The sequence below is a fragment of the Lissotriton helveticus genome, chromosome 6 (genome assembly GCF_964261635.1).
Source record: "Lissotriton helveticus chromosome 6, aLisHel1.1, whole genome shotgun sequence".
In the NCBI taxonomy this organism is placed as follows: domain Eukaryota; kingdom Metazoa; phylum Chordata; class Amphibia; order Caudata; family Salamandridae; genus Lissotriton; species Lissotriton helveticus.
The window spans coordinates 1,888,038,948-1,888,062,692 of NC_136067.1; the positions used below are offsets into that span (position 1 = coordinate 1,888,038,948).

The 23,745-nt window shown below is 45.0% G+C and overlaps 1 protein-coding gene across 2 annotated transcripts in view; it reads right to left on the reverse strand.

The window, feature by feature from the left end:
- Positions 1-23,745, reverse strand: part of LOC144761934 (TATA box-binding protein-associated factor RNA polymerase I subunit A-like) — a 508,362-nt gene that overhangs the window by 136,398 nt on the left and 348,219 nt on the right. For both annotated transcript variants that reach the window (XM_078647125.1, XM_078647126.1), the window contains exon 10: positions 13,779-13,933. In XM_078647125.1, coding sequence (XP_078503251.1) covers positions 13,779-13,933 — 155 coding nt within the window. The remainder of the gene's footprint in view (positions 1-13,778; positions 13,934-23,745) is intronic.

The window sequence follows — 23,745 nt, forward strand, 5'->3', positions numbered from 1 at the left end:
GCACGTCCCCTTCCACCCCAAAATTCTATGAATAAGTTTGATCAGCAGAACAACGCATCTGACAGGACAGCTCAATACTATGTTGATGATTACTATACAGAAGATGAGTATTTGGAGGGTAATGATTGCTAGGAGGGAAGAGGTGTGGCGCCGCGGCCAGGGCGACTGACGCTGGAATCTGGGGACCACGGTTCGATCCCCGGCTCTGGCGGCAGGTTAGCCCAGCACCATGTGACTCTGGGCAATAGCTCGCTTAATCTTCCCGACGGCCCCCAGCGCCTAGAGACCCTTACGGGTGATTGTGCGCTTTACAAATGTGGACTTTACTAGGACAGCCATAGACAAAGAGAGGGAGTTGTTTCAGTTCCAGTAGATCAGAGTGGACCTTACGTTGAGGTGATTACATCAGGTGTGTCAGAGCCTTTTCTGTTGGATACTGGTGCTACAAAGAGTTCTATTAAGCACTCCAAACTCCCTGGCGCACCTTTGTCTGGCGAAATGAACGTTTCTGTAGGTTTTTCTGGCGCCCCAGTTAGAAATCCGATTTCTGACCCTTTGTCTCTTTCTGTTGGTCCTTGCGAATTCGAAGCACCCCTCATTCTGACAACAGGTTGTGGCGAAAACTTGCTAGGATTGGATTTGTTAAAAAGATTGTATGCGACTTTGTACTGTTCTCCTTCAGGAGTACAGCTTACTTTAGGTAAAAAGGTGGTTTCTCCAATGTATTTGTCGAGTGATACACTTCCAGCAGAATTGTCGTTTCTTCCAGATATTCTTTGGGCTGCTGGTCCAAATGATGTGGGTCTTTTAGAAATACCACCATATGTTGTAACATTGAAAGCCAATGTTCAAATGCCACAAATTCCCCAATATAGGATATCTAGTGAAGGTGAAAAAGCTTTGCCAGCGATCGTTTACGAATTGATTGAAAAGGATGTGATTGAAGAAACACGAGGCAACGTTTGCAATAGTCCTGTTCTGCCTGTTTTAAAACTAACTGATCCCTCTCAGCCACCTGTGTACAGATTCGTGATTGATCTTAGAGAGGTGAATAAAATAGTTGTACCACAATTCCCAGTTGTCCCCGACATTACCACATTATTGACTATGATCCCAGCTTCTGCCACTTGGTTTTCCGTGATTGACCTGAAGAATGCTTTCTTCAGCATTCCGATTGCTGAAGAAAGCAGGGATATTTTTTCCTTCAGTTTAGGAGGTCGCAGCTTCCGCTTTAAACGCGCTCCTCAGGGCTACTGTGAAAGTCCGTCAATATACAGTCAAGCTCTAAAAACACAACTTGATACAATTGTTTTACCTAAAGGTGCTGCCCTTATTCAGTATGTGGATGATTTGCTCATTGCTGCAGATACTGAGGAAATTTGTAAAAAGGCCACGCTGTCATTGTTGCGTCATCTGTGTGATTTTCATCACAAGGTGTCACTTTCCAAACTGCAATATTGCCGACAAGAAGTGACCTACCTAGGTCACCTCTTATCGAAGGAGGGAAGGAAACTGACCCCAGAAAGAATTCAGGCAATAGCGAAATTGAGTGTGCCAAAAACACAGAGAGAAGTGCGTGCTTTCTTGGGCATTACATCATACTGTAGACAGTGGATTCCACATTTTTCATTATTAGCCAAACCCTTGGTGGCATTAACATGTAAAAATACACCCAATCCCATTCCTTGGTCTGAAGAGTGTCAGAAAAGTTCTTTCGAATTGCGCACAGCATTATGTTCGGCTCCTGTGTTAGGTACCCCCAACTACAGTAAGCCTTTCACATTGTATGTCCACGAGAAAGAGGGCTGTGCATTGTCAGTGTTGACTCAGTTGTTTGGAGGTAGGCAGCGTCCATGTGCCTATTTTTCGTCGACTTTGGATCTGGTAGCTAGAGCATTGCCAAGTTGTTTAAGAGCCACAGCAGCAGCAGCTGTTTCTATTCGACAGTCTGCTGGTTTAGTAATGAATAATACACTAGTCGTGATGGTCCCACATGCAGTAGACACGTTGTTAAATAGAACCAAGACACAGCACTTAACTAGTGCTCGATTGTCAGGTTACGAATTAACACTGTTAGCGAGTCATGTGCACATAAAAAGGTGCAATACTATAAACCTAGCCACATTGTTGCCAATTGTAGAGGAATCAGGTGTTTCAGAACAGCACGATTGTTTTCTTAGAACAGAGGAAGAGACGAAAGGGAGAGTAGATCTATCCGATAACCCTCTTGCTGAATGTGATGGTACATTGTGGGTGGATGGTTCATGCTTCAAGCTCCCGAATGGTGACACGACTGCAGCATATGCTGTCACGACTTTGCATACAATTGTTGAGGCTGCACGTGTCCCACATAATTCAGCTCAAGCAGCAGAATTAATTGCACTCACGAGAGCATGTGTGTTGTCTAAAGGAATGAAAGTGACTATCTACACTGATAGTCAGTATGCATTTGGTGTGGCTCATAGTTTTGGACGACTGTGGAGAGAACGTGGGTTCCTGACTTCGCATGGAGCTAAGATTCAGCATGGTCAGTTGGTGAATGAGCTTCTTGAATCACTGACCTTGCCTCTGCAAATGGCGATTGTGAAATGTAGTGCTCACAAGAAGGTGACTGATGATGCTGGTCGTGGAAATGCATTTGCTGATGAGATCGCGAAAGAGACGGCAAAGAATGTAATGAGCTGAATGTATGTTGCAGGCCCTGCAAGATGGACTGGTGATGTTGGAATGTGTGAAGACACGATAGAGAGTGTGAAGTCCATCCAAGCTGAGGCCACAGAGAAAGAGTTGAGCACGTGGAGAGAAAGTACGGGTAGAATGGATACAAATGGTTGCTGGATTGAATTATCAGAGCATCAGAGGTGGTTGTTACCCGATGCATATGTGCTTGCAGTGGTTACAATGGCTCATGGAATGGCTCACATCAGCGTGAAAGGAATTTGCAAGTTGTTGGCTCCAGTATGGCAGAATCCAGGGATTCCCAAGTGTGCAGAGAATGTCGTCAAGAACTGCATGGTGTGTCTGAAACACAATCCTGGTAGGGGAACCCCAACTCCAGCTGGTCATTTTGCACCTCCTACGTATCCGTTCGAGGTTTTGCAGCTAGATTTCATTCACATGGAGAGGTGCAACAATTTAAAATACGTACTCGTTGTTGTTTGTGCCTTCTCAAGATGGGTAGAAGCCTATCCCCTGAAAGACAACACTGCCTTGTCCACAGCAAAAGCCCTTGTGAAAGAGTACTTCCCCAGGTTTGGAATGCCTAGAATGGTCTGGTCTGATAATGGAAGTGAATTTGTGGGTCGTGTGATGAAGAGAGTGTGTGAAGGGCTAGGTATTCGGCAGAAGTTCCACGATGCAAATCACCCCCAATCAGCTGGATTAGTAGAATGCTACAACGGCACTTTAAAACTTAAATTGGCCAAATTCCAAGCGAGCACAGGTCTTAAATGGCCTGATGCTTTACCCCTAGCACTCCTGTCCACTAGAATGACTGTGCATTCACGAGTGAAACTTAGCCCTTATGAGATCGTTTTTGGCCGGCCAGCCAACATATGGGGAGTGCCTAGACCCACAAAATTCAGCGAACTTGAACACCCTGTTTTGCTTGATTATCTTTATGAATTGACGGCTAAATTGCGTGTTTTGCATCAACAGGTTCACGACACCCTGCCTCCGGTCTCTGAGACTCCAGGTCACTCCATCGACCCTGGCTCCTGGATTCTTGTTAAAAACTTCCGGAGAACTAAGAACGACCAGCCCAGGTGGACCGGACCGCACCTCGTCCTTCTTTCCACAAGATCGGCTGTTCGAGTGGAGGGGAAGGCCAACTGGATCCACGGGGTCCACTGCAAAAGAATCCTTTCACCCCTGCAATATGACAAGTGGGTCCAGAAGGGTGTCGCTGACCCAGAACCTAAGACCGTGCCACGTGTCATACCTTTCAGTGATGCACGTGTAAAAGGAACTAACTCTGAACGTGAAAGCGAGAACATTTTGCACAAGGCTGTGCCACCATCCAAGCGATTGAACACTACAGAGCCTGATCTTTTGTTCCAGGATCAAACAGTACCTGGAAGACAACGGTATAATTTGAGACCGAGAAATACGAACCAATAAAAGCAATTTCTTTTGCAATTCGAGACCAAGATCCATGGACTAATAAAAATTCTTTTTCCTTCCAAACACCATTTTTTTTTTAAAGTGCAGCTCTCCCATCTGAGAAACGTGCTTATTTTTGTTTTTCGAACCGCCATCCGGGTTCCGCTGCTAGGGCCGCGATTGCTTAAAGTCTTTTGAGTGCAGCTGACGACGTTAGGTCGGCAGTTCTGGTTGGTCCAAGGGAGTTGCCCTAGACTGACAGAAGCATTCTTTAGCAGAATCAACCTGCCGTCGCGGGCAGCACTTTAGAGAGGATGGAGTTTCCCGAGATGGAGAGACCTGCCAAACCAACGAACTTTAAACGCAAATTATGTAAAGTGATGACAAAGAAAAGCTTTTTAATATTGTGCATTTGTAGGTTATTCAGTATGATGATATTTTTAATAAGTTACGCTTTATTCTCTTTTCATGTAACATTTGCAGCCACTACATCACCCATACCTCCTCCCACTGTTTCCTCTAACTCTTTCCACCCTCTTCCTGACCATGAATCCAATAGGAGATTGGAGTTCATTAATAACTCCTTTGTTCAGCTCTTGCACCAACACCAACTTGTAATGAACACAACTAACTGTTGGGTGTGCGGTCTTATGCCTCACACAACGGATAAAGGTATCCCTTATCTGGTCCTGCCTTTCAGCCACAATGGTTCGGTGTGGGCATACAGAACAATGTTCATATATGCGCATGAAGTCTACCCCCTACGTTCTGTAACAGACAATCCTAGAAAAGTGCTCTAGTCAAGGGTATAGTAGACATGATTAACGAAGGTATTTCTTATGAGACTATCCCGAGAGATGAGACACTAGTATACATAGGATGGAACATGACTGGATATGGAGCTACTCTGAGGAGAAACAGCAAGCTAAGAGATCTTCCCCGATTTGGATTGTACCCCATCAGGGTCACCTGTGTCTGCAAGGTAATGGCACGAATCCCAGGGCTCAGTTAGGGAAGAGTATCTGCACTAAAACGTATGTTTTTGCAGCTCAGACTTCCCCCGCGTTTTTAGCAGCTAAGGGTACTTATTTCATTTGCCATGATAGAGCCTATACATGGTTGCCCCCTGACTTTTCGGGCTCATGTTTTGTTTCATTTCTGTTGCCCCCTACCTACACAGCAGCGGCAGACTACCACAGGACAAGGATAGTTAGAGGTGTCTTGAGTACAGAAGACACTGCAGGTCAAGAATTTGGGGACTTTGCAAAGGGTTTTCTGCCGTTCTGGGGATCCATGGCTAACAGCAGGAACATAAGGCAATTGACAAGGGTAGTTGAGTCCACCGTGATTGAAACTGCTGGTGCCCTTAGTAACTTGACTGCTGAGCTCCAGTCGGATCGACTTATGACCCTTCAGAACAGGGTTGCGCTAGATGTCGTACTTGCAGACCGAGGTGGGGTATGCAGATTGATCCAATCGAGTTGCTGTGTTTTCATCCCAGATAACGCTCCAACAGTGTACCAGGCCATCTCCAAACTACATAAGATTTCCGAATCTATTCATGTGGATAAAGGATATTGGTCGTTAATGGGATGGTCCTGGGAACTGATATCCGCCTGGGGATGGAAAATTCTAATGGTCAATGGGATGGTCTAAGCCATTCTTTTTCTGTTCTGTCTATGCGTACAGTGTGCTCCTGCAATATGTGGCCTCTGTGTCACATCATGTGTAAGGAAGCCTGTATCAAGAGATGAACTAAGTACTAGAATGATGTTACAGCAACATCTCAATGACTTTAGGAATATAGATCTGGACTCAGATTAGCATGAGGATAGATTAATTGCCTATGTAAGGGCAAAAGGAGGGTTTGTGGTTCTGAAAATTCTGGACTCATGCAACTATTCTGGACTCGAGAATAAAAACTTCATCGTGACATGACGAATTTAGTATCAAAAGACCGAGAATGACGAGTACAATGTGTACAAGCATTTTCAGCCTTTTCGAGTGACGATTTCACCTCGAAATCGTCATTTTCGTTCAGAACCCTCAGCTTCCATTTTGGGTATGGAAGCCATTTTCTGAGTTGCCCTTTACATAGGCTTATAATCCAGCTGAATTCGATTCCACAAGGACATGTACACCTTAATCGACTTTTCTCTGACCTGTGCAAGTTGGAACCATTGCCCCAGGCCGAACTCGTTAGGTCAGTTCCCCTCCCAGTGGCCGAACAAGATAGCATCAAGGCTCAACAAGCCATAAAACCATTTTCAGCACACACACCTGCCGTATCTGCTCGCATCTGCCTCTGCTCTTTTTGCTTCACTTGCTTTATGGTGGGGAGGTGCCCGTTTTTATTGGGGGTCCACCGATATCTGATGAAATGTTGGGCCTTACCGGGTGATTTGTTGTAGGCAGCACGAAGTGAAATATGGACATGTCATCATGACTGCTTTTTCTTTGTAATAAAAATATGTCAATGATCTACTGTAAAACCAAGAATGTTTGCCTGAAGCTTAAAATTCTGTATAAGAAGAGAAGCCTGACTTTGTAAATTCGAGCAGTCTCCTGAGAATATATAGTTCCCGTGTGTTGTACTTCTAGGACACTTGTTACCTTGGTTGCAGCCAATAAAATCGATCCTTGACTTCACCTAGAAGACTCTGAGTTTCTGTGGTCTGAATCAGGAAGGACTCGAGGTCTCTGGGTGTACCCTGACACTGCTGGGTTGCCGGTTCTGTGCCGGTTCTTAAAAACCCAGTACCTCATGATGGACGGAGTGTTGAACACTGCAAACACTCACCCCCAGTCAACTGATCTGGGTTTAATCCATCATCATTCTTTAGCTCACTCCGCCATGCCAGTTCAGACATGGCCATATGCAAATCAGTCTGACCCTGTGCCTCATGGGAACAGTCCAGCCCGAACTGCCAAGGCTTGTCTTCCCTGGACCGGAAACAAGCATCCTGGGACGGATTTCTGGCTAATTAGCCGTCACCAGCCAGGATACCTTGAATCCAGTGGCAAAGTGAGCAAGGGACCCACGTCTGGGCATACCCTGCCAACTTAGGGCGAACAACAGATACTGAGCATGTGCTCTTTCATGATCAAATGATACAACCCAATAAAATCATTAACTTTGCTGCCCCTCACCCAGCCATTCAGTGCTTTACAGGACTAATAAAAAAAATCGACCCCAGATTGGTTGGGGAGCTTCTGGCTGTCCCTGAATCTTTGGCAATACTTTTTGGAAGTCCGCCTAAATTTGGTAATCAAAATGACCTTCATAGGAGTGTAATTAGTTTGGTCCCCAACTTCTAATGTCAGAAGTGTGCCCCTTCCAAGTGTAAAACCTAAGGGGATGATGGGCGGAGTGTTGAACATTGCAATCACTCACCCCCAGTCAACTGAACTGGGTTTAATCCATCATCATTCTTTAGCTCACTCCACCAACCCAGTTCAGACACGGCCATATGCAAATCAGTCTGACCCTGTGCCTCATGGGAACAGTGTAGCCTGAACTGCCAAGCAATGTCTTCCCTGGACCAGAAACAAGCATCCTGGAACCAGTTTCTGGCTAATCAGCCGTCATCAGCCAGGCTAGCTTCAATCCAGTGGCAATACTTTTCGGAAGTCTGCCTAAATTTGGTAATCAAAATGACCTTCTTAGGGGTGTAATTAGTTTGGTCCCCCACTTCTAATGTCAGAAGTGTGCCCCTCCCAAGTGTAGGCATGCGTTTCCACCAACCCTGTGCTCTCTGGAACCCTATGTATACTTGAGTGCAACCTCGTAAGCAGAACAACACTTATCAATGTCATCTCCCCCCACATACCTGGGCACCAAATCCTTGGGTATACAGAACCTTTTGTCTCCATCAGATATTGCATGTATGCTGCCACCATCACAGTTGGAAACAGAATGCCTTGCCTTCACGTCCAGCTTCTTCAAATTCAGCTCATGAGCCAAGAGTAGTTTCTATGCTGCTGAGGCTCTGTCAGCCTCAGCCTTTTTGGTTTCCCTCTCAGCCTTTTTCTCTTCAGCTGCCATTTTTAATTTTCTCATCTGTATAGCTTGAATTCTCTCTCCCTCAGCTCCTCTGGGGATAACTCACTGGAGGGGACACTGCTTCTTGCTATAACAGGGAGCACAAAATCCAGGGGTGCTGCAGGTGGTTCAACTGCTGCAAGTGGTTCCTCAGAAGAGCCATTCTCAGGCTCTCCCATCTCATTACTCTCCTGGAGCGGGCTTCTGCCCTGGCCTCAAGGCCTTTTGAAACTCCACCTTCTTGGTGGTTCCGGAGGCAGGTACCCCCATCTCCTTTGTTGGACCTAGCCCTATTTGCAGGGTTATCCACAAACATCTTGCCTTCTTCGTCTGGTTTTTCTGACCTTTGCTGAGCTTGGGGGCTGTTTTAAAGTGTCATGGCGACCTGGCAAGTTCACCTACTCAGAACACTTCTGGACTGAGCACGTTCTGCCAGGAAGAGCTGCTGAGCTGCCAGGAGGGACTGCCACTTTGCTTCTTGCTTTGCTGTGTTGGCCTGCTGCTTCTTACCTGGGATGTGAGAAGACTGGACTGCATCCAGCTTTCTAAGGTTCTACAAGGGCTTGACTGAGCTGTTGCTGAAGTCCCAGGGACAGCAAAGACTTCACCTGCATCTTGCTACAAGCACCTGGGCTCCTCTGCTGTGAGTCCTAACCTGCCAAGTGGCATCAAATCCAGTCCTGGGCCCTTGGAGGTGAATTTGGCGCTGTAACCAAGAAATGAGAGCATCGACTCCAAAGCATCAATTTGTAACCAGTGCATCCCTGCAAAATAGCCGCTGCCTGCACCGAAGCCGTTGATACCGCTCACAGAGTGCTCGACGCAACTATCTTGACTTTCAATGCAGCCCCGACATCGCCACAGCGCCTCCAAAGAACTGCCACTGCACGAGTCTTAGACACAGCACCACCAACGTCAGTGGTACACCGTTCTGACTCAGACGCATCCCCAGCCCTGAGTGGCTTTTGACTGATGCATCGCCTTCAGCCCAGCAGTTCGCCTCCGATGCCGTAGAATCAACACATCACGCTGTTGGCATCGACGTATCACTGATGTTGCTTGGCCTTCAGGAACCAAGGACTCTGCAACCAACTTATCACCTCCTCTGCACAACGCATCGTCCGGGAGTGGAAAAGCTTCAGTGACCTTGCACCACCTTTCGGAACCAGTGCATCAACTGCATCTACGACGCCTCACCTCCTCTGCGCCACTCATCGTCTTTGATTTCTGAAGCATCCAAGGAACTGTAAGGGGGTCTGCATGATTCCTGTATCCAGCCCGTGCTCCATCGTGGTCGGACTGAACTTTTGGAGTCAGATAGCCCCAGTTGGAGCTATTGACTGCATTTTGATTTAATCTTTAAAAATTCATATCTTGATTTGTGCATGTTGTATTTTTGTCATATTGGTCTTGCTTTACTCAGATAAATATTGGCTATTTCTCTAAACTGGTGCGGAGTACTTTTGTGGTGTTTTCACTGTGTTTGTTTATGTATGTGTGTGCACAAATACTTTATACATTGCATCTTTCGTTTAGCCAGACTGCTCTGTGCCAAGCTACCAGAGAGTGAGCACAGAAACTTTTAATGTGTGTTACACTTACCCTGACTAAAGTGTGGTTCCCTACTTGGACAAGGTGCATACCTCTGCCAACTTGAGGCCACATTACTAACATCTATGCAGAAGATTTACAACTGCACCACTGTGTAATCTTCCAGCTTGGTCAACTCAAACTCGCAGAACTAGCGAGAGAGATGATGTAGAGGATGAATCAAAATACAAAGCAGGGAAAAATGAAGAAAAATCTGAAATGGTCTTTGATGTGGACGGGTAGTGTGCACCTGGTTATTGAATGGCACTGCACAAACACCAGTCCCATTCTCACCGCTTATCTCCACTGTTAAAAATTGGGTTTCTGGTAATCAGAAGTACGCACTCTGTCCAACCAGGAACCACAATCCTAGTCAGTGTAAACTGCAACACACCTTAAATTAAAGTAACCTGTGCTCAACCTCTGGTAGCTTGGCGTAGAGCAGGCAGGCTTAACTCAAGGGGCAATGTGTAAAATATGTGTGCAACTCTTAATACAATAACACAGTGACAACACCACAAAAAGACTTCACACCAGCTGAGAAAAATAGAATATTGGTTTATAAATAAAACAAGACCGAAACTACAAAAATCCATCAAGTAGAAGCTAAGATATGATTTTTTAAAGACTACATGCAAAAACAGAGCTTAGAAGCAAGTAGCACCTAAACAGTTAATTGGTTGTGGTGGTTCGGGACAAAGTCAAGAGTTCAGAGCGACCGTGATGGAGCACGGGCCAGAGACAGAACCCATGCCGGGCCTGTTGATCCAAAGTTCCTTAACCCTGGTAACAACAGCGGTCTGCGTCAGTGATTTCCATGCAGTAGAGGTGTTACTCAGAGTTTCTCCACGCAATCGCGGTGATGCATTCGTTCTGTGAGCAAAGCATCTGTTCCGTAGTGTGGCAGTTCCGAATGTAATGCACCGGGTTTCTCCACGCTGTAGAGATGATTTGTCGATGATTTGTCGATCTTCTCCATGCAGTGGCGGCGATGCATCGGTGCCGAAGCAGGGATTCCAGGTGCAAACGAGCGGTTCCAACTCTGATGCCCTGGTCTGGTTCCCCGCAACAGCAGAGATACATCAATTTTGCTCTTGCAGCAGAGGATGCGTCGATTCGAGCAAAGCAGCAGTCCACCAGAGTGGCAGCACTTTCAGCAGCACAGTAGTTCTTCTTCCTGGCAGGGCAGTCATAGCTCCAGAAGTGTACTGATTTGGTAGGGCCAGAAGTCCAGTGCTTATACCAAGAGGAGACTTCAAAGAAAAATTTGAAGTGGACACAGGTTTTCCATTCCTGCCCTTTCTCCTGACACCTTACATGGGGTAATCCATCCTTTGGGTGAGGACAGGCTACAGCCCTTTCAGGTTGTGTCCGCTCCTCCCTCCCATACTGCTCAGGATAGCCCATCTGCATGCGAATGACTACTCAGACACACCTACCCTTCCTTTGTGTGTGGCGGTCTAGAGGGCATGAGGAAGGCAGCTGTCACCTACCCTGGAAGTGTATCTCAGAGACAGCCAGAAGAGACCAAATGGCAAAAGTAAATAAATGCTAAATTCCTAAAAGTGGCAATTAATAAACTCGAATTTAAAATTCAACTTCACCTTACTAATGATTTTAAATTGTGAGTTGAAATGACACTAATCTTGAAAAGTGTACCTCTTCACAGTTGGGAATTACACTTAAAAGCTGTAATAAGGAAATCCTAATGTTATCCTACGAGAGACAATGCCTTGCAGTAATAAACAAAATCTAAGGGTTTTTCATTACCTGGACATGTAAAACTTAAAAGTACATGTCCTTCCTTTTAAATACATGGCACCCTGCCCTGTGGGTAGTCGGGGTCTACGTTAGAGGTTGCTTGTCTGTATGAACAGAGAAGGATTAGGCCAGACAAGAAGGTAACCTTGTCTGGCCCAAGTAGCAGTTTATAACTGTGCATACAGGCTCAGCAATGGCAGGCTAAGCCATGGTTAGAGGGCTCCTAAAGTGGGTGGCACAATGAGTGCTACAGACCCACTCGTAGCATTTAATTTGAAGGCCCTTGGCACATGTAGCGAACTTTCCTAAGGACTTATAAGCAGATTAAATATGCCAATTGCGAAAAAGCCAATGTTACCATGTTTAGCAGAGAGAGCACAAGCACTTTAGCACTGGTCAGCAGTGGTAAGGTGCACAGTGTTCTAAAACTAACAAAAATTAGTTCAGATCAGAAAACTGGAGGGAGGAGGGCAAAAAGTTAGGGAAGCCCACCTTAAGGCTGTCAGGTCTAATAGATAACATGAATACTTCAGTGAGCGTCTCCTTAACTGCTACAAGCAGGTAACTTCTACTTGGTTGCAGCTGTGCAGATTATGCATTGCCTTTCGTTGGCGCATCGGTGTGATGCTCTTACATTCAGCGCTCTCCCATTTACCAAAGTTTAAGAATATCAAAAAGCAGCCATGCAGAAACAGCTATAAGCTTGTATAAGAAAAGATTACACAAAGCCGCAAAACCCAGACAGTGGTTAACAATAAGCCATCTAACCAGAGAATATGGCCCATACAAAACGTGATGTAATGTGGCGACAAGTATAAACATTTTGTCAATTAGTTGAACTTACATAAAATCTTTCAAGCGGTCTTAGACCTGATGGAGTGGACAGCATGTACCAAGAAGGTTAGCTCAATGCCCTAGCACTGAGACGATTGCCTACAGAAGCACAGGGGCGCTCATAAGGATACACCACAAATTTCTCGCTGAGCTCCACAACAATTCAAAATCCAGTGTATGTATATTCTAGTATTCGCAAATTGTTATATAAGTGCAGAAGTAATGTCTCTTTGCGTTCTTAATAAACAATTGTAAAGTTGAAAATGATAGGAATTCCACTGCAGTATTCAAATCCAAATTCCAACTTGAAGAGTAGTCCAAAGGGTATTTATTGATCGTTCTTCAAAACAACTTCTTTCGCAGCCAACACGTGCTTCGTCAAATGCTATATACATGCATCACATGACTTCATCAGGGAGCTGCCTGTGGTCCGCTATTAACTATTATAGTTTTTTTCTTCTATGCACTCTACGGAGATGCACTGAACCATCATCTTATTTCTTGCACTTCATAGAGCTTCATTAAACCCCTACACAAATGCTGGCTAGCCCAGAGGAAATCTTGTAGGAGGATGTCACCAAGTAGAAGAATTGTGTAAGTCTTGGATCTGACTTTCTATCGTACTAATTGCCGAAATCCATAAACTGACAGAGGTGGTGTTGGTGAGGAGTCTTCTAAAAAATATGATTTTCAGGTTCTACAGCCACAAGATTAATCACTCACAAAATACAAAATGTAGCAATAAAAAAGAGACCTAATTCATTATATTACGTTTGTATCCATTTCATAAGGAATCTGAAAACTCACCTATATAGAACCAGGTTAAAAAAACACTATGCTCCTTTACAGTCTTTTCTGTACTCTAATATATGATTGTTTGTGCACACCCTTATTCTACTACTATCTTTATTCTCTGAACTGCATTTCTGGTAATCTGTAAAGTGCTCCACTCCGTCAGTGGTTAGGTCCGCACTATATAAATTATAAAACTTATAATTGTCACCATGAACAATGCAGTTTATTTTGTACTGAGTTATCATATAGAAAGATTTAGCTAGTGATCAGAGCTAGCCTTTTTAGTGCAGAAACAGGTTTCTGGAAATTAATTAATATAAGGATCTAAAAGTACCCCATCTGCAAGCTGGTAAAAGATGTTAGTACAGAGACATGGGCACTCCATTATTCCTCATTGAACTCTGTGTCTAAATAACAGGAGATAAAAGCAGGAACATGATTTGTGGTGCTCCAATTATGGTATACATGCAACTTGATGAAATGTAGCAAAAGCATAAACAAAGGAAGCACTTAATGCACTACATTTTTATATTTCTCGATTTCGCAAAAAGAAATAACTATCTGCCTTGAAACACCTGATGTTTTGTCCAGGACAGCAAGCATTGAAAAACCAATCATTTCTGCAGGGCATCACAGAATAGAAATAAAATAGTACCTTTTCCCACTAAGATGTTTGCCACAAATGCCTTCTTCATTGCTAGCCTTTCATTTTGCTGCCAATCCTTTTCAGCCTGGAAGTGACTAAAGTGATAAGCAGGCCACCAGTCTTTCCTCGAATCCCATTCTTGAAGTAGCCATTCAAGATGCTCCCTAGAGCAGAAAGGACAAGACAAAAAAGTGTGACAACCTCAAAGAAAAGATACAGGTGAGAAAATAGGTGCTATAAAAGTATTACAGCTCTGGCAATCATCTGGTCTTCTAAATGGCCTCCTTTTAGCCAACCCCACTACCCCATATATCTACTTTTCCACAAAACCCCAACTAAACTGACGATAAAAAACATACATGGACTCCCGCCACCAACCACCCATCACCCTTTTCATTTGAAACATTCCCAAACCTCCTCTGGTCCCAAGTTAAAAATAAATAACCTGACCTTCTGGCACCTAAAACCCGCACCACCCTCTGTGCCAACACTCCCACTCCCAGATCCAAAGCTGTGCTCTCCACTAGCCGGCACTGCTGTCAGCATGGATTTTTATCATTATGAGTGCAATGCTGTGGTGATCCATGGTGACAGGGGAATGCGGCAGTTGGTGCAGACAGTGTGCTGTCTGTGGTTTTCCGCATTTCTCAAGAATGTGGAGACCTGGGAGAGGCAGTAAAAGATGGGTGACCCTACCAGCTAGAGTATGACGAATGAGGATTGGAGAGTTCGTCATGCTCTGAAACATTTACGAACTATATTATATCCTGCAAAGCTATGATGAAGCACGGAAAGACGCCACATAGCTGCAACATTCTTGGGCAGGCATTATAATAGTGTTTTACAAGTTTCATAGATCAATATATGTAGAGTACATAATTAATCACTCTCCTGAATCTAGAAGCACGCGGCTCAATCCGTGCACATTACGCACGGCCGACCGCCGGGCTTTATCTAACGGCGCGGCAAGTCTTCATTCTCTGCCCGTAATTCTGACGAGCAGCACGGATCAAGCCGCGTGCTTCAAGATTCAGGAGAGTGATTCATCTCACACACATTCCAACGGCGATAAGGTTCTGAATGGTGTTGTAATAACTGCACACCTTGTTTCCTGTACCGTGGCGAACTTGGGCCATGGGTTTATGTAAATCGACAACACACCTGAGTAGCCAGGCTTGGCACCAGGAGTAGGTTGCCCCATCCCGTCCTGATGAAGACTCGCAGCTGAGGCCCAAACTTCCCTCCATGCATCAGCCGAAACGCCGACGCCCTCCACTGTACAAGACCTGTACTTGTTTCCCACCTGATATACACTTGAAATTGCATTTGGTGCATGATTAATTTACAGATTACATATAAAGAAGTGTTCTACATCAGACAGGTCTTTTGATATTGGTTTTGATTACCAGTAACTTTTGAAAGAATCAAATTATGTTTATCTCTACCTCTATGATTTACCTTCTCACCACCCACCACTACCACTTCCTTTAAACTTTCCTTCTTTTCCTGCACGCAACCTATTGCTAATACAACTACTTTGTTTTGAGTTCACTAACTAATAAATGTGTTACAAGTAATATTGGCTTCAGTGGCGCTCCTTTCTGTGTGGTTTCTCAGTGTATGTATTCATAAATAGAATATGGATTACATATATGAGAATTATCCTGTAGGTATAAATTAACAGTGTTGTAGTATTTCACACAACACAGACTGTTTATAATTGAATTTATCTCTGAAAATTAATCACGGACTACTTTATATGAATATATCTTTGCAGAAAAAAAGCTTCTCTAACATAACGGAATAAATTACATGTTTCCGGATACTTCTGGCTGTTGCACATTTTTCTTTGTGGAATTTCTATAATACTATGAGCAGTTAATTCATGAGCTCCTAAGGATTAGATTGTTATAATTGATTTATATTACATACTTGATTGGTTTGAGGACCATTGTTTTTCGTATCGTTCCCCATCAACCAGCAGTGAGAATTTAAGAGGGTAGAAGGAGCCCTGCAGTAAACAAAGGTGAACTTTCAAAAGTGTTGTGGGCCCATTGGGGCTTTGACATTAAAAGTGAAAGGAAATAGCACCAACAGGCAGAGGACTGAGCTTAAGAGTGGTGCTTAATTGTCTGATGCTCCAGCAACCAGCAGTTTTTTTTTACATCAAACCAGTGAGAGTAGCCAATGTTGAAAAAACAAATCAAACTTTAGAGGCCTTTGTCACTGATCAGAAGGCAACAAATGAAAACCAGTAATTGTCAGTACTGTGCTGCTGCCTCCATTGTTAGCGTGGAAGACAGGTTTGAAAGACTGAAGAACGTTGAGAGGGTAGCTGATGGAAGTCTGCTGGGCTAGAATGAGGTCAAAGGGGAGACTGATCTTTTTTATAAAAAAAAATATATATTTTACAGAGTTTTATATAGCGTGAACTTGACCAGAATCAGTTATCAGAGCGCTTTACATAGCAGCAGTTGCATTACATAAGGACACATTCATTTTTTTTTTGTTAGGCACGGGGAGATTAAGTGATTTGCCCAGAATCAGCAGCATTGCCGAGACTCGAACCTAGTTCCCAAGATTCGAGGTCGACGGCCCTAGCTGTTAGGCCAACTCTTCTCTTTGAAACTATATTGAGACTTTTCTTCAGACTGAAATGGGTTCTTCTAATAAACCCCTTCGCCTAATCCTGAAACAAGCAGTGAAGTTGTCCACTAGGAGCAAGGGCAATTCAGAGGAACAGTTCTGCTTACCCTTGAATTCTCCCATGATAAAGTGTAGCGATTTCCCCAGATGTTAGTCCAGCATTGACTGACAAATGAAACTGCACAGAGACTTTGTTGCCTGTGGGGCCAGGTCAGTGTCCTATACGATGCATTTTCAATGGTGATTCTCAGCGACAAGAATATGATGTTCAGCCAGGTGGAAGAAGAGGCTTCATTCCTGGGATCTCTAAAAGAGAAAGACGTGCCAATCTAATGTACTGTGGTTTGCTCTTCCTTCTCTCTGCTTTTCACATTGCATTTCCTTGATGGCTATTGTGCTGTATCATAGCCTGGTATGGTGGTAGATGGGGTGTAGCTGGGCCCTACTGCTTTTGAAACCATCATCTCCTTGAAGGGGATTTGAACCTTGCTAATTTTGTGTTTTGTTTCTTACACGTCTGCTGTCACCTGGTTCCAATTATCTTGACAAAGTCATATTGCAACGTTGACTTTTATACTCTGGCACCTGATTTTCTTTGTATTTTAACAAATACAGGGTGTTTCTTGAGAAACATACTGCATCAGAGTCCTGTTTAAGTTTCAATTGATGTTAAGTGCATTCAGTCAAAATGGATTTGTTGGACCTGGCCTGCTTTAAAGGGTCACTCCCAACTTTTTGCCTTTACCCCTCCTGCTTACTGAACCTGTATTTATAGGCTTTTAGGACTCTGTGTACTTTATCACTTCTAACCAGTATTGAAGTGTTAGAGCTCTCTCCTTTAAACATTGTAAACTTGGCTTACACACAGTTAGGAGATTTACTTTCGTTTTAAGTCCCTTGTAAAGAGGTACTAGATGTACCCAGGGACAATAAATTAAATGCTACTAGTGGGCTTTCAGCAATTATTGTGCCACCCACTTAAGTATCCCTTTAAAACCTGTCTCAAGCCTGCCACTGCAGCCTGTGTGCACAGTTTTAAGCAGCCATTTCAACCTGACAAAATGAAGCTTTTGCCAGGCCTGAACCTTTCTTTTTAGACATCTATTATCCCTACAATAGGCCATAGGCAGCAATAGGGCAGGGTGTGTTGTATTTAAAAATGTGGACATGTACGTTTAAGGTTACATATACTGGTAGTGGAAAAACTATCAAATTCTTTTTCACCATTGCAAGGCCTACCTCTCCCACAGTGTAACATTGAGCTACCTTATTCCATGTAATAAGTGATACATTTTGTTTAGGAGCAGGTAGGAATACCATGTTTAGTGATAAGGAAATTATCCTTTAAAGCCCTCTTTAACGGCAAAGTCAGACTTTAAGTCACAATTCTTGAAATGCCACTTTTAGAAAGTTGTACAAAGGGGGGTGGTGATGGACGGAGCATCAGAACCAATCAAACACTCACACCCAGTCAAAAGATCTGGGTTTGATCCATCACCGTTCTTTAGCCCACTCTGCCACCCCAGTTCAGACATGGCTTTATGCAAATCAGTCTGACCCTGAGCCTCATGGGAACAGTCCAGCCCGAACTGCCAAGCCATGCCTTCCCTGGACCGGAAACAAGCTTCCGAGGACCGGTTTCTGGCATTCCAGCCGTCTTCAGCCCGGCTTGCTTTAAATCCAGTGGCAAAGTGAGCAAGGGACTCACGTCTGAGCATACCCTGCCACACTTATGGCGGCTAAAAGCGGTACCTGACCTGATAGACTTCTTCGAACAGAAACAAGTTGCAAATTTCCAAGTCCAAAACTAGATAGCAGAAGTATGCAGAGGCATGTATATTTAGAACCACACATGCTAATGACATATAGTTAACATTCTGGGACAACAAATTTATAAGGCTCTGCATATCCTGCCCTGTATAAAGACAATGACTTACCCTCTGACAAACCAAAAGGAGGTCTTTGTCTTTTTTTTATAAGCTTTATTTATTCTGAGTAATCACAGATCCATGATACAAAAAACTATATACCAAAAATTCATTCAGGAGCAAATAGTAGTAGTATACAATGGTTTTTCATATTAGAGACATTGAGAGAAGGGTTTATCACCATAAAATACAAAGATTCTAGGGTAAAAAGTTACAAAAAAGTCACATTTTCCATATCTTATTTAATTAATTCTTGATACCCCTAAAAACTATAATAGCCTTTACAAAAGAGATATTCACAGTTGGTTCTGCGTTTTCGCAGGTTAGTTTATATAAATCTACTGCCCCCCATCTTGCCCTCTATTCTTGTGCCGTTTACTAAGCCCCCCGTCCCTCCCCCCACAAGACGTGTATACATTTGTGTGCAGGCCCTACTCTAACGTTCTTTCTTCAAGGAGGGCTTTGTCATGGAAACAGTGCACTATATTTAAATTAGCAGTCTTGCCCAATTTGTTTTTGTCATTACATCAAACAGTATTCCAAATAATATGACTGACAGCTACAAGGAAATGTTACAAAAATAATGCTTTATATGTGCAAATTGCAAATGTTCCTTATTGGTTTAACATAGGCCTGGATATGGGCACACAAAAGAGATGCGATATAAAACTTGAAGAAATGTTGCTTAACTCCAATAACTTTTGCCACACCGAGCAATTTCTAAATGCATGGCTTTTGAAGTAAGCAGTGCTTGTGTAGCCCATGGCAAGTCTGTGCCACACATACTCGTTAATAGTGGAATTCCTCTTAAGAGAGAAATCCAAAGAGAACTGGGCACAAGGACTCCGCTCCAACCCTCCACAATAGTATCAACAAGGCAAGACATCTTAGTGTATACGTGGGCTGATGGACATGAGACCCTTGCAGAATCTCTGTGCACAAATTAAATGAGAGATTTCCACCCATCCTTTGGCCCATGTCTTCTATGCCCCTCAGACGCTGTGGGATTAGGAGTTATCTGATCTCATAACTGTACGAGTGCCAAGTGCAAAAAGATCACTAGGGTAGAATTGTTTACGAATGAGAGTCATCATCTAAGGAGCTTGCGGCTGTGTATGGTGGCCACGTAACTCTGGATCATTATGTACACTGCCTCCAGTGCTGAACTTTCTACCTACAACTCATTGACTTCAGGTGTGTTAATGTGATTAGTTCAATGGAAGAAAAACAAGCTTACAACACACACACAATTCATTGGGCTGTCACACAAATGTCCAGGCCTGGAAACAGCATCTACAATGGCTTGAAGGGAGGTGGTCAATGACACAGCAACAACAGATGTTTCAATTAGAGGGACAAATGTGGGAATATATGGAACCACCCCATGATGGAAAAACTTTATTTCATGAATTAGGGCAACTGGCCAGGCAACAGCAGTACATCAGGGCCTTACTCTGACGGCCCTTGTAATCCTGATTCAGCCACAAAACAAGCGTAAACCCAAATTGGGGTTAAGTGAAGGTTGAGGGTTCCTTGGGTTCATATGGGCCTGGGTTCCCTGGACTGCAGTGGCACATGAGTATAGAGGCGGGCAAGCCACTGGAAGCTGAAGCCAGGCTTGAGCCAAATGCCTGACTCTGGCTCAGGTCGAGGTCCTCCGAGAACATCAAGCACAAAACGAGCCGAGATTGCATGCAATGGTTGATAGGGGCAGAGGCAAACAAGGGAACAGCTAAGTGGGGTGGCCCAAGTCCCATATTGATGTTCTGTTGTTAGTGTTGTATCACACAACAAGGGTCAAAAAGGACGTCTGTATATCTCAAGATTGAATATGCTACTTACCAGTATGCATCTGTTCTTGGCATGTAGGGCTGCTAACATTCATATCTAGTGCATAGATCGCCGCCTAGTGTTGGGTCCGGATGATTGCACATTGTTGTCCTGGAAGAGTCTTCGAAGTATCACGAGATAGGTGGCTCCTCCCCTGGACTACAGTGCGCATGGGCATCGACTCCATCCCCAGATTGTTTTTAGCCATTGTGGCAGAGATGGAGTGAAATAGTGTAAAGGATGTCCATGCTAATGATGAATGCAAGAGAGTATCTGCAGCCGCTACGGGCACCGGGGAGGAGGGCGGGCGATATGAATGTTAGCAGCCCTACATGCCAAGAACAGATGCATACTGGTAAGTAGCATATTCAGTTCGAGGCATGTGGGCTGCTAAATTCATATCTAGTGCATAGAATACATAGCAGTCCCTCCATTAAGGGCGGTTGCCCGTGCCAGCTGCAGAAGCTTGAAAAAGTGTCTTGAGAACAGCCTGTCCCACAGCTGCTTGCTGCTTGGAATGCACATCGACACAGTAATGTTTGGTAAATGTGTGTGGTGTAGACCATGTGGCTGCTCTACAAATGTCTTCCAAAGGAATGTTCCCCAGGAAAGCCAATGAGGCCCCCAACTTGCGTGTGGAGTGCGCCCTTGGGGGTATTGTTAAAGTACGCTTAGCCTTTTGATAACAGATTTGAATGCACTTAACAATCCATCTGGCTATTCCTGCTTTGGAAATGGGGTTGCCTTTGTGCTGTGCTGAGAAGGCAACAAAAAGTTGTTGTGTTTTCCTAAAGTGTTGTGTTCTGTCAATGTAGTACATCAACGCTCTCCTAACGTTCAATGTATGAAGCATTCTTTCCGCTACTGTTTGTGGGTTTTGGAAGAATGCGGGCAGGTCAATAGTTTGGTTGATATGAAACTGTGACACCACCTTAGGAAGGAATTTGGGGTTAGTGCGGAGCACTACCCTGTTGGAATGTATTTGGATGAATGGCTCTTGGATTGTGAGCGCTTGCAGCTCACTAACACGTCTGAGCGATGTAATAGCAATGAGAAAAGCCACTTTCCAGGTTAGAAATTGAATTTCGCAGGAGTGCAGTGGCTCGAAAGGTGGGCCCATCAGCCTAGTGAGGACCACATTGAGGTTCCACACTGGTGCAGGTGGTGTTCTTGGAGGAATGACTCGCTTCAGTCCCTCTAGGAAGGCTTTAATGGCAGGCACCCTGAAAACAGAGAGATGCTGCCTATTCTGGAGATAAGCCGCTATGGCGGATAAATGTATCCGAATGGAAGCGTACGCTAGATTGCATTTGTAAAGATGTAACAAATAGCAGATGATGTTAGGAATGGATGCATCTAGCGGGTTGATATTGTGGTTTGTACAGTAAATGACAAACCGCTTCCATTTCGCCGCATAGCAAGCTCTGGTAGTGGGCTTTCTTGCCTCCCGGATGATGTCCATGCATTCTGGAGGCAGGTTGAGGTAGCCAAATTCTAAGACCTCAGGAGCCAGATAGCCAGATTGAGCTGTTGCGGATCCGGATGCTGAATGTCGCCATGGTTCTGCGTCAAGAGCCTCGATGTGAGATGCAGCCTTTGATGCGATACCACGGACAGTTCTAGAAACGTGGCGTACCATGGTTGGCGTGCCCATGTTGGAGCAACTAGGATGAGAGTCATCGAGTGTTGCTTTAGCTTTCTTGCCACCAGCGGAATGAGAGGCGCTGGGGGAAAAGCGTACGCAAATTTGCCGGACCAGTTCATCCATATCGCATTCCCTTGCGATTCCGGGTGAGGGAACCTGGCGGCAAAGCTTTGGCATTTTGCGTTTTCCCTTGTGGCGAACAGGTCTATCTCTGGATGACCCCACTGCTGGAAGTACGGGTGGAGTACTGATGGATGTATCTCCCACTCGTGCATTTGATGGCTGTATCTGCTGAGTAGATCCGCCATCTGATTGTCCTTGCCCGGGAGGTGTTCTGCCATGAGGAAAATGTTCCTCTGAATGGCCCACTTCCACATGCTCTGAGCCAGATGAGACAGCTGTGGCGAGTGAGTACCCCCCTGCTTTTGGATGTAGTACATTGCTGTCATGTTGTCCGTCCGGATCAACACCACTTTGTTGCACAGATGTACTTTGAAGGATTTTAGCGCCATGAAGATTGCCATCAATTCCAGGTAGTTGATGTGCAACTTCTGTTGCTGAGTGGACCACAGTCCCTGCACAGTGTAGTGGAGCACATGAGCTCCCCACCCCTGGAGAGATGCGTCCGTTGTTAGAATAATCTGTGGCACAGGCTCTTGGAACGGTTGGCCCTTGCAAAGGTTGTGTGGATTCCACCAATGCAGAGAGTTGTATGCCCGACCGGTCACCAACACTAGGTCTGTCAGTTGTCCTTGAGCCTGTGTCCACTGATTTGCCAAGCATTCTTGGAGCGGACGCATGTGCAACCTCGCGTGCGGGACTATGAAGATGCAGGAGGCCATCATGCCTATCAACTGCATGAACACTCTCGCTGGTAGGGAGTGTTGCGGTCTGAACCTCTGGATTAGCGATTGAATGTTGTTGATCCTGACTGGGTTTGGCTGAGCCATAGCAGTCAGGGTGTTTATCGTCGCGCCCAGATACTGGCGCACATGGGCTGGTTGAAGGTGCGACTTTGGGTAGTTTAGCGAGAACCCCAGACTGTGAAGGAGGTGAATAGTGTGGGACATGTCCGCGGCGCACTGTTGTTCCGACTGTGCTTGAACAAGCCAGTCGTCTAGGTACGGGTAGACATGTATGTTCTGCCTCCTGAGGTGCGCCGCCACTGTCGCCAGACACTTTGTAAACACTCTGGGGGCAGTAGTCACCCCGAAGGGTAGGACTTTGAACTGATAGTGCCTGTTTTGAATGGTGAACCTGAGGGTTCGTCTGTGGGATGGGTGGAGTAAGATGTGGAAATAAGCATCCTTGAGGTCCAAGGTTGCTAGGAAATCCCCTTGGTTTAGCAGGGGAAGAATCTGTTGCAGTGTGAGCATGTGAAAGTGTTCTGACAGTATATACAGGTTGAGGGGGCAGAGATCCAGAATGGGTCTGAGGGATCCGTCCTTTTTTGGGATGAGGAAGTACAGGGAATAGACTCCTGTTCCTTCCTCCTCCACTGGTACGAGTTTGATTGCGCCTTTTTGCAGCATCCCCACAACTTCCTGCTGCAATAAGTGCAAGTGCTCTGCCGACATATGACGGTGTCTTGGGGGAATGTTGGGAGGAGTGGATGTTAACTCCAAACAATAACCGTACTGGATAAGTTTTCTCACCCACCTGTCCGTGGTGATGGACGTCCAGACTGGCAGGAACTGTTGGAGTCTTCCCCCGACAGGTGTTGGATGGTCGGGGGGCAGTGACAGAGAGTCACTGTTTGTTGGCGGCAGAGGAACGGGAGTTGTTGTTCCCTCTGCCCCTGCCCTTGACACTGTTACCTCTGTAACCCCCTCTACCCTGCTTGGGGTACGAGGATTGTGCACCACCTTTTGTGAATTGTGTTTGTTGACCCAAGTGTCCTCTGGTAACACCACGTACTCCTGAGCGA